Raw genomic sequence first — 23,640 nt, forward strand, 5'->3', positions numbered from 1 at the left:
AAACCACACATTTATTGGTCTGCCCAATCTCTTGTCTGAGTCTCCATTGTTTTATCTATCCATCCCCCCACCCACCCATCCATCCCTCAGACCATCCAACCTTCACTTGCAGACTACCCAGTGATATGCAAGGCAGAGTAAGGAAAATGAAATAAAAGGCACCAGAGAAGTGGTCCCCGTCCTTTCGGGGTTATCTGATTTAAAAAAAAAAAAAAAAAAGATGGGTTACTCTCTCTGGGCCAAAGCCTCTGAACATCACATCCAGTAGCATAGGAAGACCGGAGGGTGAGGAGGAGGTGAGGCTGGGAAAGCTAGAGAAGGTGGGCTTTGAACTGGGCCTTGAAGAGAACTTAAACTTAAATAGAGGAGGTAGCTGGTGGGGCAGAAAGCTCTTTACAGTGAAGGCAGTGAGGAGCAGATGGGTGTCTAGGTGGGTGGGGGCCGGGAGGGCTGCTAGGCCAAGGTAGTGTGATGGGAGGGACATAGCCTTGCTTTTGGGAGCCTTGCTCATCTCAAGGTGGAGGCACAGTTCTGGCTTCAGGTACCACACCTGGGGAAGGCACGACCCTACCGTCAGGAGCCCAGGTCTGAGAGGGGAGACGTCACCTTCTCTCAAAACACCAGTCTGAGTGAGCAAAGGGTCGGGAGGGGACACGGCCTGCCTCTAGGGATCCCTAAAGGAGCCTCAGGGGACCTTTTAGTGTGATCAAGGCACCCCTCTCCAGTCGTCTCCTGGCCTCTCTCAGGCTCCATCTTCCCTGGACCTTGTTTTGGAGGCTCCTTCGGGTTCAGGGACCCACCCTCTGCACCCTGCCCCCCCAATCCTAGGGGTGCCTTGTGGGACCTTCACCTTTCAGTGTGAGGACCACAGCTGTGTGAAGAAGCCCAACCCACAGTGTGACGGGCACCCCGACTGCAGGGACGGCTCGGACGAGCAGCAGTGCGGTGAGCCCTGGGCGTTCCGACAGGCTGGGGTGGGCAGGACACCCTCCACCTGCTGGGCCCACGAGCATGGGGGTTAGGGAGGTGCCCACCCTGGGGGGCTGGAGGGAGAGCTCACCGTCTGTCCATCTGTCTCTTTTTACCCCACCTCTGCCCCCTCGTGGGGGTCCTGCCCACCTCTCTCTCTCTCTTGCCCCCTCATTCTCTTTCCCTGGCCCCCTCCGTGTCTTTCCTCTCTCCTCTTCCATGCCTCCCCTTCTGTCTCTGTGTCTGTTTCTCACTGGTTCTCTCCTGCCCCTGCCCCTCTGTCTACCCCTGCCCCTGCTCCCAGACTGTGGCCTTCAGGGCCCCTCGGGCCGCATCGTGGGCGGGGCCGTGTCCTCGGAGGGTGAGTGGCCGTGGCAGGCCAGCCTCCAGGTTCGTGGCCGACACATCTGTGGGGGGGCCCTCATCGCTGACCGCTGGGTGATCACTGCTGCCCACTGCTTCCAGGAGGAAAGGTGAGCCTGGGGACACAGGCCACAAGAGGTGGGTAGGGAAGGTGGTGGTGAGGGGGCGGGGGCAGCGTGTCTGAGATCTCAACAGACAGAGGGGAGGGTTGTGGGAAGCCCCTCAGACTTGCTGTCCCGACACTTCAGCCCTGCCTCTACCTTCAACACACTCTGTGCCCTGGGAAAGGTTGCTCACCCCTGCTGTGCTCTGCTTCTGGTGTCTTGCTTTCAGCTGGGCCAGTGAGCCATTCATTTTCTCACTCCTCCATTCAGCGATATTTGTTGTGCTTCTACTATGTGCCAGGGGCTGTGCTAGACACTGGGGTGGAGTTGAGAACAGAATTCCTGCCCTGGTTATAGGTCATGACACCCTTCTCCAGGTGTGCCTGTCCCCCACCCCGGGGAGGGAGAGAAGCAGAGAAGCCCACAAGAAGAGCCATCTCACTCCACCCACAGACATGCCCACATCTCCGTGGTGGGCTGACAGCTCCCCTCTCCACCTCCAGCCTGATGCCCTGTACTCAGACCCACCCCCCAGCACAGCAGCCCTGGACTCCCTCCCCACACCTCCTCCTCTGTCCTGGGTCTGCACCAAGCCAAAGGCCTGGAGCCACCTGGGCACCCTTCCTTCTCCCCCACACTCAGCCAGGCAGCAAGCCCTCTCAGTGGTCCGAACGCATCTTCAGCCACTGCCTGTCCATGCTGCCACCACCACCCCGGGGTCACTGCAGCAGCCCAGAGTCCAGCTCCCTTCTGCATCCTATGCCTGGGTGCCCAGGTGCCCTTCTGGGTGCGGTCTGACTACCCAGGTTCTTTCACTCCATCCCTGGTTCCCCAGGGTCCACAAGGTAGAGAAAGACCTGGATGCTGACCTAGCCTCCAGGGGTCTGCACAGCCAAGTCTCTGCCAATTCTTTCACACTCAATTCCCACCTGCTCCTCCTGAGGACCCACAAATTCCAGGGGTTTCCCAATTTCTCCATCTATAAAGTGTGCAGAAAACATCTGCCGGGGCCTGGCACTGTGCTGATTTTTTTTTTTACATCCACAGTCTTATTGAATTCCCCCAGGAACATATCAGCAGAAAATGCTATTCTCACTTCACAGATGGGGTGACTGAGGCCTAGAGAGGTACACTCACCTCTAGGAAGGGATGAAGCTGGGGCTGAAATCCAGGCAGTCAGACTCGAGGGCCAGCACTGAGCACCACACTGCCAGCTGCACAGTCTGCCAGAGCAGGGTGGGGATCGGTGTGAGGGACCGGGTCCCAGGTGGGAATGCTGGCTATCAGAGGGATCCGGGATGGGATGGGGAGGTGGCCGCTGAGCGAGTCCCCCTCCTCCCCCTCCCGCCCCAGCATGGCATCCCCGGCGCTGTGGACCGTGTTCCTGGGCAAAGTGTGGCAGAGCTCACGCTGGCCAGGAGAGGTGTCCTTCAAAGTGAGCCGCCTGCTCCTGCACCCGTACCACGAGGAGGACAGCCACGACTACGATGTGGCCCTGCTGCAGCTCGACCACCCCGTGGTGCGCTCAGCTACTGTGCAGCCCGTCTGCCTGCCTGCCCGCTCCCACTTTTTCGAGCCGGGCCTGCACTGCTGGATCACAGGCTGGGGTGCCCTGCGAGAAGGCGGTGAGCTGGACTGCGGGCAGGGGAGATGGGGTGGGTCTGGCTCGCCTAACTTCTGAGCCTGGAAGGGAGTTGGCAAGGGACCCTGGGGCTCCACTCTTGCTAGTACTGGATTAAATGGGGTAGTATTTCATAGAAAACAAAACAAAAAATGTTTTACTACGGCCATGGGTTGTTTCCCTGGCCCTTCCCTTCCTTCCAGAAGGGCACTTCAGTTCAGTTCAGTTCAGTCGCTCAGTCGTGTCCGACTCTTTGCGACCCCATGAATTGCAGCACGCTAGGCCTCCCTGTCCATCACCAACTCCTGGAGTTCACTCAAACTCATGTCCATCAAGTCGGTGATGCCATCCAGCCATCTCATCCTCTGTTGTCCCCTTCTCCTCCTGCCCCCAATCCCTCCCAGCATCAGAGTCTTTTCCAATGAGTCAACTCTTCGCATCAGGTGGCCAAAGTATTGGAGTTTCAATACCTTTAAAGTGAAGGGCACTTAAGGAGAACCAAAGTCATGAGAGGCGATCCTGGGGGATATGTGTGGGGTGACAGGGCAGGCCAGGGACCCCATGCTCCAACCCTGTGCTCCTTGGACAATGGAGGGTATATGTCTGTGTTGGGGGGAGACTTTTAATTATTAACACTTACCACATGGAGGTTAGATTTTAGGGGAACATGATTTCATTTAATCCATCCAACAACTCTAGTTATTGGTTATCAGGGACCCCATCTTAAGGATGGGAAAACAGACATTTAGTGTTGACTCAAAGTCACACAGCCAGGGAGAGTTGGAATAGAGACTAGAACCCAGGACTGTCTGGGTCCCCAGAGACTCTGCTGTTCCTGCTACTGCCTCTCAGAAACATGAGTTTCTGTCCTTCCCTCCTGCACTGAGCAGAGGCTGCTGTCCCTAGAGGCCAGCTCTCAGTTCTGTACACAACTACAGCCATGCCCTGCACCCTCCATGGTGGTGGCCTTCAGGAGTGTATACTGTGCTTTGCAATCTGGAGGTGGGTGAGGTTGAGGGATAATGTAAAGATGGAGAAGCTGAGGCTAATGTGTAAAGTGACTTGTCCAAGAGGATGATAGAGAACAGTGGTCAAGGATCAGTCCACTTGCTCATTCATTCATTCAGTGACACATTTGTGAGCATCTACTATATGGCGGGCATTGAGTTGGACAAAGCGGTATAAAAATGAATAGGAGACAGTGCTAAGAGCTGACACGGATGGGGGTGTGGGGGCAACGGCAGCCCAGAGGAGGGGTGGGCTGAGCTGAGGCTTGCACGGTGGGTCAGCAGTGTCCCAGCAAAGCGGAAAGGCGTTTCTGGTAAGAGCATAGGTGGCAACCCACCTGAGAACACCCAGCACCAGAGGGGAGCCGGGAGCAGGTGGATCTGGGGGAGGACAGGCAGGAAGGACAGGCAGGGGATCTCAGTCAGGGTCTTGAGCCAGGATTCCTACTTCTGACCTGAATGAAGGTCTCAGGGCTTCAGGAAAGAAAACCAGCATTTGGGTCCCACCCCAGCTGAACAGACCAGATCTTCCAGTGGAGCTAGGCACAGGGTGTATAGTGAAATTCCATGGTGGGGTGGTGGGGTCCAAACACGCATCCTCGTGGAGAAGCGCTGGCTGGACAGTGAGCAGAGGCTGACTGAGTTTTAGGTGGGAGCAGAGGCGTGAGGTGTGTGTTCTGGAAAAATTCCCCAGGGCTGTCACAGAGAAGAGGGGAGGCGGCCAAGAGGCCTCAGGCACGAGGAGGGGGTGGAGGAGAACCTGAGGACACTGGCCCTGGTGGGTGGGTGGGGGGCGCTGTCCCCACGAGCCACTTGGAGAAGGAGCCAGAACAGAGCATCAGTGAGGGGGAGGGCGGAGATGGGAGGGAGGGCAGAGCAGGACGAGGAAGGTGCTCTTGAGATATGAAAGGAACAGCCAAGAGAAGAGACGGGGCCCCGGGCACCTCAGACCCTCTTACCTTTGCCCTTAACCCTGCCGGGCAGGCCCCTCCAGCAACAGCCTGCAGAAGGTGGACGTGCAGCTGATCCCGCAGGACCTGTGCAGCGAGGCCTACCGCTACCAGGTGACACCCCGCATGCTGTGCGCTGGCTACCGCAACGGCAAGAAGGATGCCTGCCAGGTGACTCCCGCGGACTGTGCCAGGGGCGGGAAGAGGGCATGGCCCTCGGCTCAGAGCAGCCTGCAGCAGCCTCACGGCAAGGTGGGCTTGGCTGTCCCCACTTTTTTGGTGAGGAAACTGAAGGTTGGGAGTTGAGAGACTGCCTCCAGGTTGCAGACCCCAGATCAGAAAAGACCCCAGGTGCCAGGTCTGAGACCCAACCCCAGCTCTGCTTCTTATCCTGTGAGAGGCACTTGCCCAAGTGACCCAGCAGAGAGGACTAGATGGAGCCCACAGAAGGGAGGCAGAGCTGGGCAGGGCACTGGGACGCACATTCAAGCTTCCATGACAGCCAGACCCCGCTGGAGGCCAGGCTGGGTTGGTTCGGGCTCCCTCCATGTATTGGAGGCTTCCAAAGTGGATGTGATTTTCCTGCTGTCACTCTCAGAATATCTCCAGTAGTCCAGCCCTTTACCTGGAAGTGGATTGCTTTACCCTGACGTAGTCCTGTCTCTCCCTGCCTTACAGGGTGACTCAGGTGGCCCGCTGGTGTGCAAGGAGCCCAGTGGCCGTTGGTTCCTGGCAGGGCTGGTCAGCTGGGGTCTGGGCTGCGGCCGGCCCAACTATTTTGGCGTCTACACCCGCATCACTGGTGTGATAGGCTGGATCCAGCAGGTGCTGACTTGAGGAGCTGCCCCCCTGCAGAGCAGGGGCCTACCTCTTGGACTCAGAGAGCCCAGGGCACCCACCGGGGGGTTGGGAGCAAGTATTCTGCAGGCAGCAGGGCCTGGAGGGGGCAGGAGGTGGTGTCTTTCCTGTCCCCCAACCTGATGCCTGATATCAGCCTCAGTGAGGGTACTAGGAGGGAGGTGGGCCATCCGCTGGTGGTCCAGACCACCCCTGAGGGCCTGGGATGGTCACCAGTCCTGGATGGGGGGTTCTCATCCAGGCTGTCGCTTCCTGATTCTCTCTTCTCCTCCCCGCTCCTCCGCTGCTGACTTTGGGGGGAAGAGTTGAGCAGTGATCCTGTGGCTGCCAGGTCCTCCCACCACCACCCCTGCCCCAGTGCAAAGGCTATTGGGATGTCATCTTCTCCAGACAGCAGATTCCAGCCTTTGAAGCCCTCGGCCTAACTTGAGTGGTGGAGGAGGAAGGTGCTCCCACAGGAAGGGACCTCAGAGTCCTGGAGACAGCCAAGTGGGCCAGCCGCCACTGCAAGCCAAAGGGTGGGGAGCCCTGGGTCCAGGGTCCTCCCAACCCCACCTGCCCCTTGGGACTTCACTGCCCATTCTCACCAAGAGGTGAGCTCAGCTGCCCTGTGGAATAAAGCCATCTGACCCAAGGTCCTGCTCTGGGGGTTGAATGGGGCCCCAGCACCAATCTCATGCCCTTGACTGAACAGACCCTTGCTATCTGCTTAGCCTGTTGGCTAAGTGTCCAGAAGGCCACGGCAGGGTCAGTGGGGGCAGGGCTGGCCTCCAGGGCAGCTGCTTAAATCCCAGGAGCCACCCTAGGAAGGCATTGGTTAGGTGCCCTCAGGTCAGAGTTGGGCTTCCCAGGTGGTGCTAGTGGTAAAGAATCCACCTGCCAAGCAGGAGATGCAAGAGACACAGGTTCAACCTCTGGATTGGGAAGATCCCCTGGAGTAGGAAATGGCACCCCACTTCAGTATTCTTGCCTGGAAACTCTCTTGGACAGAGGAACAAGGCAGGCTACAGTCATCTGGGCCACAAAGAGTCAGACACACACAGGTCAGAGTCAGGGCTGGGACAAGTGCTGGGCTTCTTCTGGAAGCCTAGGAGGAAACTGAGGAGCAGAGAGCCTCCTGATCGCACCAGGGAGGGGTCAAGAGTGGAGCCTGGGGCAGAAGCCCTGTCCCCTGATTCCCAGGCGACCACTTCTCTGTCTCAGCACTGCCTCTGCATTCTGCGTCCCTTATTTAGCACCTCACAGGCTCTGACCATGTGCCAAGTGCTGTAGTGGGGTCATGGAGCTCACAGAACTTGGCTCCTTATCTCGGGAGGGGTGGGATGGTGACCCAGTGTGAAGGGTTCTGGGGGAGGCAGCCAGTAACTCAGAAAGTCAGGGAGAGCTGCCTGGAGGAAACTTGAGTTGGGATTCAAAGGCAGCCAAAGTAGGGAAGAGCATTCCAGGCAGGGGAAGAGGATGTGCAAAGGCACAAAGTCCTCAAAGTCAGTCGCCTCTTAGGGAAAGTCAGTTGTTTTTAGTTTTGACAGAGGTTGGGGTTAGGGGCAAAGAGAATTCCTTTGGGGAGGGGCAAACTGAGATGAGATGGCAAAGAACTTGGAGTGGAGCTAAAGATCTGATGCTGGGCACTCTGGGGAGCCACAAAAGGTTCTAGAGCAGGAAGGTGACACACAAGTGGCTTCACATTTAGAAGCAACACTGACATCAGCATGGAGAAAATGGGAGGCAGGGAAGCTGGTGAGGAGGCTGCTGTAGAACTCAACAAGGAGGAGGCCTGGACCAGGCAGGGCAGTGGGATGGACACAGCATTGAAGGACCTTCATTATCCTCCAGATGGGTTGGTGGTGGGGGTAATCTGAGGACCACTCCCAGCTGGGCTGGTGGAGGACCCATTGCCTGACCTGGGGCACCCGGGGAAGGAAAGGCTCTGGGAAGGTATCGTGAACTTAGGGTGTCTCTAGAAGGGAGATGTCCAGGAGATAGGCAGAGCTTGAGAGAGGTTTGGAGGGGGGGTTTTCCAACCACCCTGAATGGAAGGTGGTCCAGGGAAGACCAAAGAGGTAGGGGAGACACATGCACTGCAGAAGTGGGGGCCCAGAGTAGGAGGCTGAGGGGTGTGTCCAGTGGCTGGAGGGGAGCTGAGGGGGTGGAGTCTTAACAGCCAAGGCTATGGCCTGAGTGGGAGTGATCAGGGAGGGCCGTGGGGTGGGCCCTGGTAGAGGTGAGGAAGAGGGGTGTCAAGCACAGAGTGGGAGGAAGAAGCAGCAGGGAGCCTCAGCAGGGACCTAGTCTCCAGAGGGTTTTCAAAGGGAGACAAGGAGTGGCCACCGGAACCATGTGTGGGGAGCCCTCCACCTGCTGGGTCCCCACTGTGGAGATGGAGCAGATGGAGCAGCTGCTATGGGGGGTCACCTTTGGGGAGGGGACAGGACTATCCCAGGGGGGCTCTCAGAGGGGGAGCAAAACACTGCCAGAGGGTACTCTGCTAAAATGCAAATTCCTGGCCTATCCTAGTCTTAGTGGAAATTGTGTGTGGGGGGCGGTGTAATATGTTCTTTTAACAAGCCCCCTGGTGACCCTTTAGCGATACAGAAAGTGAAGTCAACCCCAGAGAGCCAGGTGGACTCAAGGGAAGCAGTGAGGACCCCCAGGCCATCAAGTGGGCTTGGGAGGGCCTCTGCTTAGGGGATCACGGCTTTGCAGAGATGTCCCTCCCCAAATCTGCAAGATAAACTGCTGGGGTGAGGGGAGGAGGGACGTAAGGTAGACACTCAGTAGGATCAGCACATGGTTAAGGAATTGGCCAGGTGGGGTGGGGGTGGGCAGGGCTTTGTTGGATTCTGAGAAGATGGAGGGGAGCCTGCGGGTTTTATTTCTTAGGACTTGGGGCAGAGGGTGGAGGTGACCAGAAGGTATCACAGCAGGAAGCAGAGGGGACGTCCTGGGAGGTTAGGATGGAGCGGAGGTGGCAGGGCAAAGCTGGGGAGCAGAGGGCCAGCTGAATGGGGAGGTGAGGTAGGGAAACTCCAGATGCCCAGAAACCTAGCTCCCCATCCCTCAGCATCCCAGCTAATCCACTTCTGCCTCGAGGCCGTGAGAGACTGAGTAACCCCGGGGGCAGGGCCTTAGAAGTCACCTCGTCCAACCCCTTGCTTTACCCATGAAGAAACAGACCCTGAGAGGGGCAGATACTTTCCAAAGTTCACCCAGCAAGGCAGCGTTGGTCCCCTGGACGCCCACCCACGGGACAGAGGATCCAGCCATGATACTTCCCCTTAACACACATGGGAGAGTGACAACAGGCAGACCCCAGGACTTTAGGAAAAAGCCCCATTACCTTTAGGCTGTCTATCCCACCTTAAGTTTAGCCCCTGATCCAAGGGACTTCCCTGATGACTCAGCAGGTAAAGAATCCACCTGCAATGCAGGAGACTTGGGTTCAATCCCTGGGTCAGGAAGATCCCCTGGAGGAAGAAAGGGCAACCCACTCCAGCATTCTTACCTGGAAAGTCCCATGGACAGAGGCGCCTGGTGGACTCATCCACAGGCTCACAAGAATCGGACACAACTAAGTGCAGAGCGCTGTCCCCAGATGTGGCCCAGAGAAAGGGAGGCAGCCAGGCTGGCTGTTTCTTCAGGTTTTATTACACGATGGGGTTGGACACAGCTGAGAAGCAAGTACCTGGCCCAGGAGCCCGTAAACGCGAGAGGCCCCTCGCTCAGCCCCTGCCGGCCCCAGACTCTGCCCTGGGTGGAGGGAGGACGGTCCCTTTCCCTTGTCATCAGTTCCTGACGGGCCCCGCTGCCCCTGCTGAATCAGTGCCTGCTTCCCTCCTGGCCAGGCCACTCTGTGCCCAGCAGTACAGATGATGGGGATGGGGTGGGCGTGGGGAGCAGCCAAGCTGAAGGCCAAGTCACCTACCCCCTCCTTCCAATATGGCCGACCCCCAGACCTTTCGCCCCCACCAATCCCTGCATTTCTGTGCCGGGCCAGCCTGTATTTTACACCCTCCCTGAGGGCCTTCAGGGCCCTCGCCCCTCTCGGTAACCTCACAAAAACCTTGTGAGCTAGGTAGGGCAGGACGTGACCCAGGTGACACACAGAGAGACTCAGGCTCAAGGAGGTGACGTGACTGGGCTGCGGGGGAGCGTAGTATTTGCCATGCAGCTGGGGGCCCCGGGGGCGGGAACGTGGGTGCCTGGGAGACACAGCTGGACAACACCACACTTCGACCACAGGCAGGCAGCTCTGCCCAGGGGTCCCAGGGCCCACCTCAGGACTTGAGAGGTCCCCGCGGGCCCCCTCCCGGACCCCGGAGGTAGGGGTGAAGGACATCCCCTGGGGTGTAGACAGAGGTGACAGCGGGGAGAGCTCTTCCTCTGCCTCGGGCCGGGGGCCCACCCCGTGGTACAAAAATAAAGCATTTCAGAACGGAACCCCAAGTCCCTGGAGGCGATCTGGGGCCTTACATCCGGGTGCCTCTGGCTTGTAACAGCTAGAAAATAAGAGGGGCAGGGGGACGGGGTGGGGGTGGTCAGAACACCGGGAGGGGGAGGAGGGGGTGGGGCCATTGAGGAGAGGGGAGTGCAGGGCCAGGAGAAGGGCAGAGGGGAGATCGAAATGGGGGGGGGTTGGGTGGGGGAGACAGGGAGAGAGAGAGAGTTAGGTGAGTCACGAGGTCCTTTCTGTGAGGAAGGAGGAGGGCTGAGGCCCAGAAAAAGTGGATTCAGAGCTGAGGAGGAGGGGATACAGAAAGGGGACCTGGCTTGCCGGTCTGCTGGGAACCCCACGCCCCATCTTGGGCTGGGTGGTGGCCTCCTAGGAGTCCATATTCTGCCAAGACTCTGGCCGGGGGAGTGAAGGCCAAGAGAGGCTGGTCACCAGTGTCTCAGACAAAAGGTCACGGAGAACAGCTGTCCGTCCCCATTTTAGAGGCAACTGCGGCCCAGAGAGGGACAGTGACTTGCCCAAGGTCACAGCAGGTAGATAAGATGGAGTGGGGGCTTGTGGGCTCCTGGCCAGGGCTTCTTCTGCCACAGCCCAATCCTTAGCCAGCTCCTGCTGACTGCTCCTAGGCCACGGGCATCCAAGTGTGGCCTGTCCTTCCCAGCCCCGCAGAAACCAGGGACCCAGTGCCCCGAGGCTGTGATTAGGAGTCCTGGGCGTCAGGTATGAGGTCTGGGCACCTGGCTTCCGTCTCCCTTCCCTCCTTCCCAGTGTGGCTCTGGTGCTGATGGGCGGGTAGGAGAGAATTTCCTTCCCCTCTTGTCTGCTCTCAGGGCCTCATACCCAAGGCCAAGATAGGCTGAGAAACTTGGGTGAGGGGAGAAAAGCAGCCGGAAGTTCGGCTCAAGTTCAAGAAATAAGAGATGAGCACCCTTCTGGCTTCTGCCCCTCCCTCCAGCTCCGCCAGGCTATGAACCAGGCATGGCAGCTCTGGGGGCAGGCGAGGGGCCCAAGAGAGGCCCTCCCTGCAAGCACCACCTCAGGTCTGAGGGGGTGCAGCCAGAAACCTGCAAGGAGGAAACGTGAGGAGGTGGTGAAGCGCTGGAGCAGTGCCTCAGACGTGGCCGGCAGGGGGCGCTGAGGAGGTGCAGCTGCTCCCCTCCCCCCCGGCCCGGGAGGCAGGAGGTGCCAGAAGGGGTGCAGGAGGCGGCAGGCAGGGTGCTCTGGGATGCGGGGCCGGAGCGCCTGGGTGCAGGGCGCAGGAGGCTGGGACCAGGGCAGCCCCGGGATGGAGGTGTGAGCAGGCAGAGAGAAAACCCGGACAGGGGCAGAGAGGGAAGAGGCAGGGTGTAGGTGAGATCCAGGAGGAAGAAGAGGTGGATGAAGATGAGGCAGGACCTCCGGCGGGGAGCGGAGGAGGAGGAGGCGGTGGTGGGAGGGAGAAAAGGTTAGCGGGATCCTGAGATGACTGGGCTGCAAAGAGAAAGTGAGAGAAGGGATGGTTATGCAGGTGAGGCGCCAGGCATGCGGCTGAGCTAACCCTGGTGGGCCCGCCCAACCCCCGGCCGCCCCCGGGATCCCAGGTTCTGCAGCTGGCTCCAGCAGGGAGCGGGCGGGAGGCGCCGGCTTCTACTAGCAATCATTCTCCTCGGGGGTTGGCTGCACCTTTCTCCTGCGTATCTGCCTCCACCTGCACCTCCTGCTCCTGCTGCTGCTCCAGCTGCTCCTCCGCGCTCTGTGAACCAGCCGGCGGACCCAGGGAAGAAAGAGCGCAGAACTGACCGGGGGACCAGGGCCTGCTGGCGGCTGGCCCCGAGGGCCCCCGTCTCAGGGTGAAGGGGAGGGGCAAGAGAAGGAGGACCTTCAGGGGAGGGGAGCGCTACAGCCACAGAAGCCGGGGCATCGTGTCCAGTCCCGGGAAGCCTGGGGAGGGGCCTGGGGGAACCAGCGGGAGGGTGGGGACCTGCTGAGGATGCTGGCGGCTGGGCCCAGCCGCTGTGACAGCGGTGGAAGACGGAAGAGGGTGGGTGTGTGGATGGGGTATCCTTGAGGGGCGCCCGGGAAGGCCTCATTTTAGAAGGACCAACCCAGAGTACATATGAGGCCAGGGAAGGCCCAGGGCAGACACCAGCCAGATCTGAGATGCCAGCACCAGCTCTGACATCCCAGATCCTGAGCTCTCTCCCAGAGAGGCAGGAGCAGCCGGCTCACCCTGCACCCCTGCAAGGCCACGTCAGCCACTGGCCCCGCTGGTGGTGGGGTGGGTATGGGAAGTCACAGCACAGGAAGGCAGACAAACAGACGGGAAGCAGAGTTCCTAAGTCTTCACCACACAGGGACAGGCTTCTAGAAGGAATGCTCTCCTTTCTTCCCAGCCTGGCTGCTGCCTGCCCCGCCGGTTCCACCCCGAGCTCCTGAGGCTTCTGACCAACTCGGGGTCCAGGGTGATAGGACCGTTGATCAATCCCCTCCCCGCAGCCAGCTGAGGCTGCCTCACAGGCCAGGATGGAAACACAGGGTTGGACCCTGAGGGCTCCAGACCCCTCTGCTGCTGAGTCCTATGTGGGGAGCCTGCAGGATGGGCAGAATGAACAGATTCGGCTTCCCTGCCCCAGCCCTGGTCCCCAGGAACTAAACTGGCCCCTTGGATCCCAGAAGTTCCAAGCTGGTGGTCCACCCCCTCACTTCTCTGAGAATACAACCAAGGTGCACAGAGAGGATGCGACCTGTCCAAAGTCACACAGAGCACTCACACCATGCCCAGACCCCTAGTGTAGTGCATTCCTCCGGTGCCATGCTGCCCCGTGGCCGCCATGTGACCACCATCAAGTAACATCCAAGTCCACTCTGGTCACACCCTGGGGCTAATCTCCTCTCACTGTCCCTGGAGCCTGGGCCTGGGTAACTGGCATGGGCAGACAGGACCATGGGTGGCATGGGATGGATGGCATCAGCTGTGATCAGGGCGTCAGGCGTGTGCAGCAGGAGGGAGAAAGAAGAAGCACAGATGGCCAGGCGGAGGGCAGCAAGGGGAGGGAGGGACGGCAGGGAGGCTGAGGTCGGGCTGAGGGCTCACCTTGGTTTTGCGGCTGGACTCGGAGCTCAGCCCATGTGGGGAGCTGTACAGCTCCTTGGACACCACACACAGGAACTCTGCCTGGTCCTCATTGCCATAGTTGTAGGAGGAGCCGATGTTCACCAGCTGGAGGGATGGGGTGTGGGGAGAAAATGATTGGTCAGGTGGGGTGGTGGGCAGGGGTGGGCAAACATTGGCACTGTCAAGATAATGACTGTGCCCTGACCTTGCTGCTCCATTCAGGCCCATCCACCTGGCTTTCTAGAGGACACCTCTGGCCCAAAGTCAGAGTCCTCTCCACCTCCCCAACCTATGCCTCTGGTCAATTTCCAGGGCCAGCCTCCCCACATGGCTTGGCCGGGCCTGATCCTTAGAGGAAGGCAGTTATTACTGCTGTTTCTCCTCAACTCCGCCTAGTCCCAGATCTAGCAGGCTACTTCCAGAAGCAGGCAGAGATCTATAACAGGCAGACTGTGCTTCTGTGTCCCGGGTGTGGCTGAAGCAGCCCCAGAACCAAGTCACAGGATGGGGTCCACATGACCTGGTGGAGCACCATAGAATATTCTAGGCTCTCAGAAGCAGAGGTAGACCAGATCACCCGTTCCTTAGGCCAGTGGTGCCTGGCATGTTTGCTTGGCTTCTGGGAGCCCACGCAATTGCCAAAGACTCTCACCTAGAGAGAAGAGGAAAGCAGTCCCACTTTTGGTCTGGGATCCCTAAAATAACTACATCTGCAGGCCCCTCCTGGCTGATAAAAGCTCTGCACATGGTGGGTCTCATTCAGCCCCCAGGGACCCTCATCCTGCAGACAGAGGAAAAACCAGCCCCTTTGGCAGATGAGGCCTTGAGGGGTGGTCATGTCCCACAGCCAGAATGAGTGGAACAGGATTTGAATCCAGAACCCTGAGTCCTCTCTGGAATCCTACAGAGTCAAATGCTTCTAATAATTCATAGGATGCTAGCTAGCTTCAATGTTTCGAGGCCTACCCTGGGCTAGAGACTTGATCCATGATCTTTCTAATCTACACAATGTTCTGGCAAAAGAAGCACTACTGGCCCATGTCACAGATTGGGAAACTGAGGTCAAGAGAAAGATGACCTGCTCAAGGTCGCAGAGCACGTCAGTGGTGAAGCCTAGATGTGAATCCAGGCTTCCAGTTCTTGGACTGAGCTTGTTCCTCCCCCAAGGCCTGGCCATCCTGGGGAGCCTGGCCTTCCTCTCCCTTCTTCAACCTCCAGGTGTGAGGGAGTTTGTGTGTATAAAAGGCAGCCCAACCCTTCTGTTCTCTAAGGGCCAATCTGACCTTGGGTTGGCTGCTGGCTCTGATCCTCTGGAAACCTGAGAGAGGTGTGACGTCAACTGGATTATTAGGGCAACCTGTTTATGATAAAAATCTCTCCTGGCTGGTAAACTGCATCAGGACTGGGAGGAAATGCAGGTCATCATGAATACCTCAGGGGAGGCTGCTGCTCTGTGCTTCTGAAGGTGGCCATGCTTGGAACTGGGCATGTCCCTTGTGGGAACCTGGAATCTATGCCTGTGGAGTTGCTACCAGAGGTGTGGCCCCCAGGGGACCTCCACTCTCCTCTACGGATCTTGTCTCCTCTCATCAGAACTGTCGTTTGGGGGGCAGAGACTCACACACTTCAGTGTAAACGCTACCCAGCTCCTGAGAGGCTTTGCCAGAGCTGCCTTGAGGCCCGTGGGGCTTCCTTTGTCTCTCCTTCCCAATCAATCTGCTGCCAAGTGTGGCCTTTCTTAATCTTGTTTGTTTGCCTTAAGAAGACTCCTGGGTAGGGGCTGCAGTGGGGAGCCCCAAGGCTGGGGCTGCGGGAAGAGAGGAGCTTGCTTTACCTGGAGGTGTGGCTCCTCCGCGCTCCACCCACCTGCTCAAAGCGCCAGCCATCAGACATGGTGGAGACCATCTGCGTCAGCTCCTCCTCCTGACATTGCAGCACGCGGTATACATGCTTGGGTGGGACCTGCGGGCAGAGGGCTACGTGGAGGGCACCTTGTGGGAGTGCCCAGCATCCCGGGATAGGAGAGCACCTGCTCTTCACCTACCCTCTACCCCTAAGAAGGACAGAAGGAAAGGATGGGGTTGGGGTGGTAAGCCAGAAGTCACGTTCTGAGTAACTGTGATGTGCCAGGCACTCAACATGCATAATTTCACTTAGTCCTTCCAAAAACCCTAGGAAGGTTCATGGAAGCTCTGAGAGGGTTGGTTACTGGCCCAGGTCACCCAGGTAAAGAGTTGCAGAACCAGAATTGGGACACAGGTGATACAAGGGGTAAGGAAAAAGGGCTTAGGAGGCATCCTGGGTCACTAACTGAGGCAGGTCCTCCAGGAGACAGAGCACTCCCTCTTCAAGCTCCTGGGGAGAGAAGGACAGTGGAAGACAGTGCCTCCCTACCCATCTCCCATTCTTCTACCTCTCCCCCAGGGTGGGCAGAGAATCCCATCAGCTCCTCCTACAGACAGGCCACTTAGGCCCAGGGTCCAAGCTCAGACATGCCAGCTCCAGGGGGCCACCTGAGCCCATGAAGTGTATGGTGTACTAATCCCCATTGCCCCTACAGGGCCCCCTGTACCCTCACACTGATTCCATATTGCCTGTAAGGAAGGGAAGGGTGGGTAGTTTTCAGCACCTCTATATGCCACAAAAGGAAATCAGGGTCCAGAGAGTGGCGTGACTGGCCCAAGATCACACAGCAAACAGAGCCAAGGCAAGGACAGAACCTGGTATATGTCTCCCAGTCTGGAGCTTTGCAGGGCGATCTGGGAGCTTGACAACTCCTTACAGGGCAGCTCGGCCTTCCCAAGAAAAGCTAGTTCTGCCTCTTCTGACCTCCCTTCTCTCCCCACTCCCCACCACCCCCTGCTCTGGCCACGGATGCTGCCCCGCTGCCCCCTGACCTGTGTGACGGTGTAATCCTTTTCCTCCATCCGGTCTTTGATGATGCGGATCAGCGGGCCAATGTTGTAGAATTCCGCTTCCTCCAGGACCCCTGACACAGAGCAGCACCCCCATCACTCCCACTGCCCCCATGCCCCGTTCTCACCTTGTCCCCTCCATCCCCACCCCCTGCTCCAGTCACACTAGGGTGATGAGCCTCTCTGAGTTCAGGGCTCAGGCAAGAGGAAACACTTCCTTCTTGGGGACCCACACTCTCTATAGCAGGGCTAAGAGGCTGCCGTTCAACCCCACCATCTCCCTGCTGTGCTGAGCACAGCGACCCGGGACACCTGCCAGTCCCCCAGTCTGGGGCTAACCAGAGGCAGCAGGCCTGTGGGACTGGACCCTAGAAGGCCACAGTGAGAGGGGCCTTGGCTGACCCCGATTACATGCTCCCACTGATGAAGCACATGCTAAGCGGCAGGCAGCACCATGCCAGGCATGTTGCACTCTTTACTGTAGTTCGTTCTCAGCACGAGAAGTAGGTACTTTCATCACCCCCACCGAGCAAACAGGGAAACCAAGGGCCAGGCAAGGCAGTAGCTATGCAACACCTCACACCCGGCACGGGGCAGGGCTGGGGTTCACACTCAAGTTCCTCTGCCCTCCAATCCCACTAAGTGCACAATCTTTGTGCACGTGCATCTGCCTGACCAACCACACTTCACAGTCTGCAGAGCCTGTCCTGTGCTCATCACAAGCCCCAGGGTGTTCTTGTCCCCACGAAGTTAAGGGAACCATCTTAGAGACTGAGTGAGTCCCTCTCAAGTGAAGGGGACAGCCCTCAGCCTTTGGATTCCCCTCAGCTCCTCAGGGCAGGGACACTTCTGGTCCTTTGCACAATTGGCCTCTGGGCTCCTCGGGGACAGGACCCACATCTGATGTCCCTGGCTGTCCCCAGTGCTCACATCCACCTAACACAGAGGAGGCAGTCAGTGAGTGCTACTGCCAGGAATGCCCCCTGTGGAGCCCTACAGATGACAGACAACAAACTCTGTATCACGGGTCCTTGGTGCCAGGCATGGCACTAAGTGACACACTTGTATCCGCTCCTTTTATCTTCACAGCAGCTCAGCAAGGGGGGTGCTATTGTTACCCCATTCCACAGATGCAGGCTTGGAGGCACAAGGTGATAAGTGACTTTCTAGGGTTCACACACTAGTCAGTTTCCTGCCAAAGCCCCTGGCCCCTTGGAGCAGGGCCCTAATCCTGTCTGAAGGTGCTGGGAATGCCAGGGCTTTGACAAACCCAGAACCTGTAAACAGGTGTTAGCTGTGACGCTGGAGTGTTTAGCTCCCTTCCCCATGGGAGCGGCTTTTGGGCCCAGGCCACGCCCATGGTGTCTGCTCCCCCAGGGGCCATCAGGAAAGCTGTGGGGCTCCCAGAGCCGATGCCTAGAGTGGGCTCTGATTCTGAAGCCCTGGTCCTCTGGAGAGTCACCTGGCCTCTAGACCACTGTATCCCACAGGGGTCAGGAGGGAAGGATGTGGCCCGAGTGAGGAGGGAGGGGCTGTGTTAGACCCCTTCAGGGTACAAGCCCCGGGACTTGTGATGCCTGTTTTCTCAGAACACATCCCTAATGGAGATCACTGCCCCACTTTATACACACAGTGGAGACTCAGAAAGGAAAAGTGACAAGTCCAAGCTGGCCTGGCTGGGTCAGCTGACCCAAAGCCACACCCTGTGCTCTAAGAAAAAGTGGGCTTGGCACCCACCTATAGTCCCTACTCCAGGCTGTGGTTCTGCCAAGAAGCCATTCTCCCAGGCACGGCTTCCCTGCCATCTGCTGGGCCAGGAAGTGGCCATCTACAGGGCCTCAGCTACCCAGCCTGGGAGGGACCAAAACGCCCGCTGGGGAGCGGCCTCCCCGCTCCCCTTCCTCCACCCACAACCAGCACTGTGCAGCAGAGGCTGTCAGATCTCAGGAAGAGTCACCCGTTCCACCTCCCTGCTGACTGAGAGCCCTCACCACGCATCTGAGATACCCGATCACTCAAAGAAAGAGGCATACCTCTTCCCATGGCCATTTCTACCCCCACCCGGCTCACCACTGGCTTCCCAGGAAGCCAGGGGAAAGGACATCCCTGCCCCCGGCGGCAGCTGCCGGCCTCACGGGCTTCCTCTCTCTTCTGCCTGTGTTTCGGCCACTTCCCCAGAAGCACCACCCGGTGGAAGCACCCAGTGGAAGCATGGGCCAGTCACCTTGGCCCCAGGCTCAGCCTGGGCAGAGGCTTTGGCATCCAGTCCTGTCTGAGATGAGAAGCAGCAGGAAACATGGAAGAAAACAGAGGTCTCCTCTGGATAGGAGAAATGCCTTTCGACCACCATGGAAGGCCCTGGCAGGCTAGAGAAGACAGGCTTAGGATGCAGGCCCTGGCCAGCCCCCTGGACCAACTTACCCTCCTCGGCCATGTCCTTGTCTAGCACCAGCTTGCCATGCCGGAGGAAGTTGAGGATGGGCCCAAAGTAGGTGGGGTCGCGGTCAATGAGGTAGGCCCCCGTCTCATCCTATGAAGACAAGGGGCACAGGCAGTGAGAAAAGAGTGAGCCCCGCTTCCCTGCTGACCCTGCACATACCCCCACCCTTCAGTCCCAGTAAAGGATAGAGGGAGGGTGGGTGGGGGCACAGTGTTTGCTCCAAAACGGAGTGGTATGATGGAGTAAAAGGGCCTTGGGGTCAGATACAGCTAGGTTCAGATCCTGCCTCTACCTTTTCCTGACTCTGTGACCTCGGGTCAGTGACTTGACCTCTCTGAGCCTTGCTCCTCTCCCCCACAACCGGGGAGAATTGTGAGCAGCCAGTGAAGTTTCAGCGGCACCCAATCCAGTGTAGGGCTCAGGGATCGTCCCTCTTAAAGGTTGTTGCCTGAAGCCAGCCCTACATGGTCTCCACCAGATCCCAGTTATTCTGGGGATGTTTACAAGTTTCCAAAGGAGCTGCTACCTCATTGGATACCCTCCCCCTGCAAGGAGGCTTGAGAGAGTTTCAGTGAAACTCTACAGAGAGAAGACAGAGACATCAGCAGGTAAAGAGACTCACCCAAGGTCACAGCATCAGAAGGTCAGGAAATGGGAGAGAAGGGACCTTAGAGGTCAACGCCAGGCTGGACCCCTGGGGCTACAGACAGGAGGCTGAGCTGGAGCAGGGAAGGATCTGACCCAAGGTCATGCAGGCAGTTTGCAGCAGAACCGAGATGGGAACCCAGAAATGGTGCCCTAGGCCAGCGTTCCTCCCCATGAAGCCCAGCTCAGAAGGAACCTGGGATTTCTCCACCCAGCTCCCTGTACCCCTAGGCCACCCACACCCCAAAGGGGAGGGAGAAGCAGACTCTAACTCCTGTGATGCAGGAGTCCAGTTTGGGGAGGAGAGAAGGCCCTTTGTGTCTGTCCTCCCCACAGCGCCAAAGAAATGGGAGAGACCTTATCCAATAGTCTCCTGGGTGGGGAGCCCAGGGTAGAGCTCAAAAGCTCCAAATGGCCCCAGCCTGGCGTTGTCCTGTTGCCAAGGCAATGGGCACATAGCTCACTCTCTGATCCACTTCCTTCTCCCCTCCTCCGACCAGTTCTTCTTGCCTCCAGCTCTTCGGAGCAACCCCGCGAGCAGGCCTGGCTGAATAGCCAGATTCCAGCGAGCGAGGGATCCCCAGCGGCCGCCCACCCCATGGGCCTTACCCGGTCGGACTGCAGCTCTTCCCCCTGGCATAGGCGGCTGAGGAAGGACTTCTGCTCGCGGCACAGTGTCTGCCTGGTGGTCAGGAACACCGTGCCCCCCACGTTGAGCCGCACCCACTTGCCCCAGCCGCCCGCCCCCGCCGGCGGCGCTGCCTCACCGGCCTCCATCCTCATCGCTCTTCCCAGCGTCTGCATCCTCCGGGCAAGGAGGCTGGAGGTGGGCAGGTACCGAGCGCCGGGCATGCCGGGAGCTGTAGTCCCAGCCGCCGCGGGAGGATGCGGCGGGAGCGAGGATCTTGCCTTTCCCTAGCCCCGCCCTACTTTGTCCTTTCTGGGAGGTCTACAAACGAGGGTCTTTTAAAGACACTCTTGGCCAAAGTGCTCTGTGTTTGGGGAAGGTCAAATTCGAGGTAACTGGGAAAATAATGAGTGATACCCCAAATCAGCAATCCTCCCATTCTGTCTCCACATTGCTTTCCCTTTGTCCAGTCTGGGTTATCAAACAACCGACAAGAAAAGAAACTTTCCCCTCCCCCAATTTTATAGCAGCATTTACCTGTATCTGTTTTCTAATATTCTTTCATTCTGCTTTTGGCTGGCGGGGGTTGGGGGAGAAGGGAGCTGTGCTCTTTCCCCACGAAAACTCTCTTTGAGGACAACAGAGCTGGGCTTACAGTTGGCTCAGCACCTTCTATATTACAGATGCTTTATGCGTCTGTATTATTCATTGATGCTCTCAGTAGCCCTGTGAAGTTGGCGTTACTGTACCCATTTTACAGATGAGGACACAGAAGCAAAGTGACTTTCTGCATTCACACAGCTAGTGAGGGTCAGGCTGGCAGGAACCCAGGTGGGTTTCAAGTGCATTTCCACCATCAAGGCCCCTTTCCTGCTCCGTGGGAAACATTTCTAGAGAGGAAAAGTGGAGAGGGTACTGGGATGAATGTCTGGAGAGCTAGGTTTTCATTCTGGCTTTTGTAGGATTAAGTGCTGGGAGACTCACAGTTTACTCATCTGTAATTCGGGAAGGGGAGGAGGGATTGGTTCTGTGGACATACTCCTGAGCCAGATACCTTGGCGGGGGGTGGGGCTGGGGTGCTGCTATTGTGGGTTCTGCAGGGTGCGGGAAGGGGACAGCTCTTCATGTGGCTTGGGTCCTGGGAGAGAAAGGAGCAGAAGGGAAGTCGCCCTCCTTTATTTATTTCCATGTAGCTTGTGGGATCTTAGTTCCCTGACCAGAAATAGAATCCAAGCCCTTGGCAGTGAAAGCACCAAGTCCTAACCACTGGACCACCAGAGAATTCCTGAAAGCTGTCTTCTTTAACTTCCTTTCCTTCTCACTATTTCAGTCAGTGATCTCTGTCACACACAGAGGCCCCACCCACTAGGCAGCCTGGCCCTGTGGCGGGGTGGGGAGGGGAAGGTTCTGTTATCTCTCAGGTTCTGTCTCCGTAAACCTTTCCCCTTGGCAGGGAGTGGATCACAGCTGCTAGACTCCTGCTTCTGGGAACTCGTGTTCTCTTAAACACAAATTCGAGTGTGATCTTGAACCACCTCCTTTCTGAATCTCAATTTTCCCTTTTGCGAAGTGGGAAGTGTCACTGAAGAACACTGTCATGAAGATTCGATTATGTTGGTAAAACAGCTGGCATAATCCATGGCTTGTAGTATACTGAATACATGAATGAATGAAATAGGATATAAGTTATGAACTGGCCTTGGAAGAGCAGCAGCACTCCAGGCACTTGGTGAGTCCTCCACCATTGTCAGCTGAAACAAAACCATAGCAGGGAATATGTCTTCTTCCACTTAAGGGTCATAGGCAGGGAGTAACGTGGTCAGATGTGTAACTTGGGCCACTCTGGAGACTGTAGAGGAGACGGCTCAAAGCCCTGAGAGACCAGCCAGGAGGGCTCCTAGATGAGGGGTAGGGAAGCCCCAACCAAGGCAACGTCAACCAGGAGTAGGCAGCTTCAGTGGATACCTGGGAAGCAGAAGTGAAGCTTGAAGGGGCTATGGGAAGGAAGGAGAAGGAGGGAGAAAGAGGAAGGAGGAGGGGCCATGCTGACAACCCTGGCTTCTGGCTTGAACCAGCAGTGTTTCCCTGAAGCAGGAGAAGCTGGTCTAGGGAGGCATCAGGGGTGAGGAGGGCGGTTTGGAGCCTGTATCTGCAGTGCCTGTGGGGCAAGGGACCATTGTCCTGCAGGTGTGATACTCAGCAGAGCAGCTTAGGCTGGAGAGGCCTGGTGGGCTGGCCTGAGCCTAGAGCAGGGAGGAGACCCCTTCAAAGAAGACCTGAAAAGTCCCAGAGCTAGAGACCCAGGAAGGCCCTCTCAGGTGGTGGCCCCAGTGAATGAAGAGGATGGGACAAAGTCTGGAGAGTGAGGAGCAAGAGCCATACTCCAGAGACCAAGAAGGGGCCAGTTTGCATGAACAAGTTCACAGGAGGAATGAAAGCTGAGAAATGGAGCTGTAGCATCCTGCAGCTGTGGCAACCCACGGCTTGCCTGAACCAACCTGCTCCTGCAGGTGTGACAGAGTCGAGGCCTGGAGGCAGAGAATAACTTGCACAGGGTCACTCAGCAAATATGGAGCAGACCCCAGACTTCTTGGGCCGCCAGCCCTCACCCATCGGGGGTTGCCTTTCCCCGGCAAGGAGCACAGACCACGCAGCACACGTGGACAGTGTGGAGCTTTTAAACTAAAGAGGCATGTCATGGGACAAAATTCACATCTCTCTTTAGGTGAGGTGAAATTCCTTACTACATTGAATTATTTCACAATAAAACTGATATTAAAAAGAAAGAAGGAAAGAAAGAAGGGCTTTCCTGGTGGCTCAGTGGTAAAGAATTCCCCTGCCAATGCAGGAGACATGGGTTTGATCCCTGGTCTGGGGGGATCCCACATGCCACAGAGCAACTAAGCCTGTGCACTGCAGCTATTGAGCCTGTGCTCTAGAGCCCCGGAACCACAACTACTGAAGCCCATGCACCATAGAACCTGTGCTTCACAAGAGAAGCCATCAGAATGAGAAGCCCATGCACTGCAACTCATGAGAGAGTGGCCCCTGCTCACCACAACTAGAGAAAAGCCCTTGCAGCAACAAAGACCCAGCACTGGTCCTGGCCTAGAGGGGCAAATGGATCAACCCCTCCCCAATACTGGGAGTCTTTAGGACAGGGATCAGTCTTCTTCCTTTACACTGGCTTCTGATGTCTTTTATTTCACTGCTTCAGTGCTTCCTATGTACCAGATGCTATTCTAAGCCCATCTCTCCCATGTACCAGGTGTGCTCAGGGAGCCGGGTGAGAGCAGGAGCTACCATTTATGCATCTAACATGCTGGAGACTGTGTCCCAGGCATTCTGTACTGGCAGCAGCTGCTGTCACTGATAAAGGGCTTATTCTGGACCAGGTCAAGTCTGTGCAGAATTCTTAAAACAGCCCCATGTGTTTGATCCTGTTCCCACCTCCATCTTATGGAAGATGAGATTGAGGCTCTGAGACCATGGGCCTTTCCAAGTGATGCTGGGAATGGCAACCAAGGGCAGGTCTGGCCTTCAAGCTTGTCTCACTGACTCTGAAACTCAAGCTGACATGGAGTCCCAGTACACCC

The 23,640-nt window shown here is 57.4% G+C and overlaps 2 protein-coding genes across 6 annotated transcripts in view; one reads left to right on the forward strand and one right to left on the reverse strand.

The window, feature by feature from the left end:
- Window positions 1-5,950, forward strand: part of TMPRSS6 (transmembrane serine protease 6) — a 39,051-nt gene extending 33,101 nt beyond the window's left edge. For all 3 annotated transcript variants that reach the window (XM_006056995.4, XM_025283508.3, XM_006056996.4), the window contains exons 14-18: window positions 829-945; window positions 1,274-1,442; window positions 2,790-3,061; window positions 5,049-5,185; window positions 5,693-5,950. In XM_006056995.4, coding sequence (XP_006057057.2) covers window positions 829-945; window positions 1,274-1,442; window positions 2,790-3,061; window positions 5,049-5,185; window positions 5,693-5,851 — 854 coding nt within the window. In that variant the 3' untranslated portion in view covers window positions 5,852-5,950. The remainder of the gene's footprint in view (window positions 1-828; window positions 946-1,273; window positions 1,443-2,789; window positions 3,062-5,048; window positions 5,186-5,692) is intronic.
- Window positions 5,951-9,499: 3,549 nt separating this feature from the next.
- On the reverse strand, window positions 9,500-20,273 carry KCTD17 (potassium channel tetramerization domain containing 17). 3 transcript variants are annotated; one of them, XM_044941356.1, is made up of 9 exons: window positions 20,026-20,273; window positions 18,753-18,861; window positions 16,314-16,405; window positions 15,283-15,378; window positions 13,396-13,521; window positions 11,985-12,054; window positions 11,718-11,792; window positions 11,296-11,386; window positions 9,500-10,368 (listed from the first exon to the last, which is right to left on the reverse strand). In XM_044941356.1, the coding sequence occupies exons 1-9, from the start codon at window positions 20,266-20,268 to the stop codon at window positions 10,299-10,301; spliced, it is 972 nt and encodes a 323-aa protein (XP_044797291.1). In that variant the 5' UTR covers window positions 20,269-20,273; the 3' UTR covers window positions 9,500-10,298. The 3 variants fall into 3 exon arrangements, with proteins under 3 accessions (XP_044797291.1, XP_006057056.2, XP_006057051.2); XM_006056989.4 differs by lacking the exon at window positions 9,500-10,368 and having other exon boundaries at window positions 10,419-11,792; window positions 20,026-20,267; XM_006056994.3 differs by lacking the exons at window positions 11,296-11,386; window positions 11,718-11,792; window positions 11,985-12,054 and having other exon boundaries at window positions 20,026-20,255.
- Between the last annotated feature and the right edge of the window lie 3,367 nt (window positions 20,274-23,640).

The sequence above is a fragment of the Bubalus bubalis genome, chromosome 4 (assembly GCF_019923935.1).
Source record: "Bubalus bubalis isolate 160015118507 breed Murrah chromosome 4, NDDB_SH_1, whole genome shotgun sequence".
Classification (NCBI taxonomy): domain Eukaryota; kingdom Metazoa; phylum Chordata; class Mammalia; order Artiodactyla; family Bovidae; genus Bubalus; species Bubalus bubalis.

Bases quoted from the DNA above. Each gene is read 5' to 3' on its own strand.
- KCTD17 (XM_006056989.4), bottom strand. From the start codon at position 20,220: ATGCAGACGCTGGGAAGAGCGATGAGGATGGAGGCCGGTGAGGCAGCG. The intron at 16,406-18,752 runs GTAAGTTGGTCC...GCTCTGTGTCAG, and splicing joins CAAGGACATGGCCGAGGAGG to GGGTCCTGGAGGAAGCGGAA. The intron at 11,793-11,984 runs GTGCAGCCAACC...TTCTCTTTGCAG, and splicing joins GGCAGATACGCAGGAGAAAG to CCCAGTCATCTCAGGATCCC.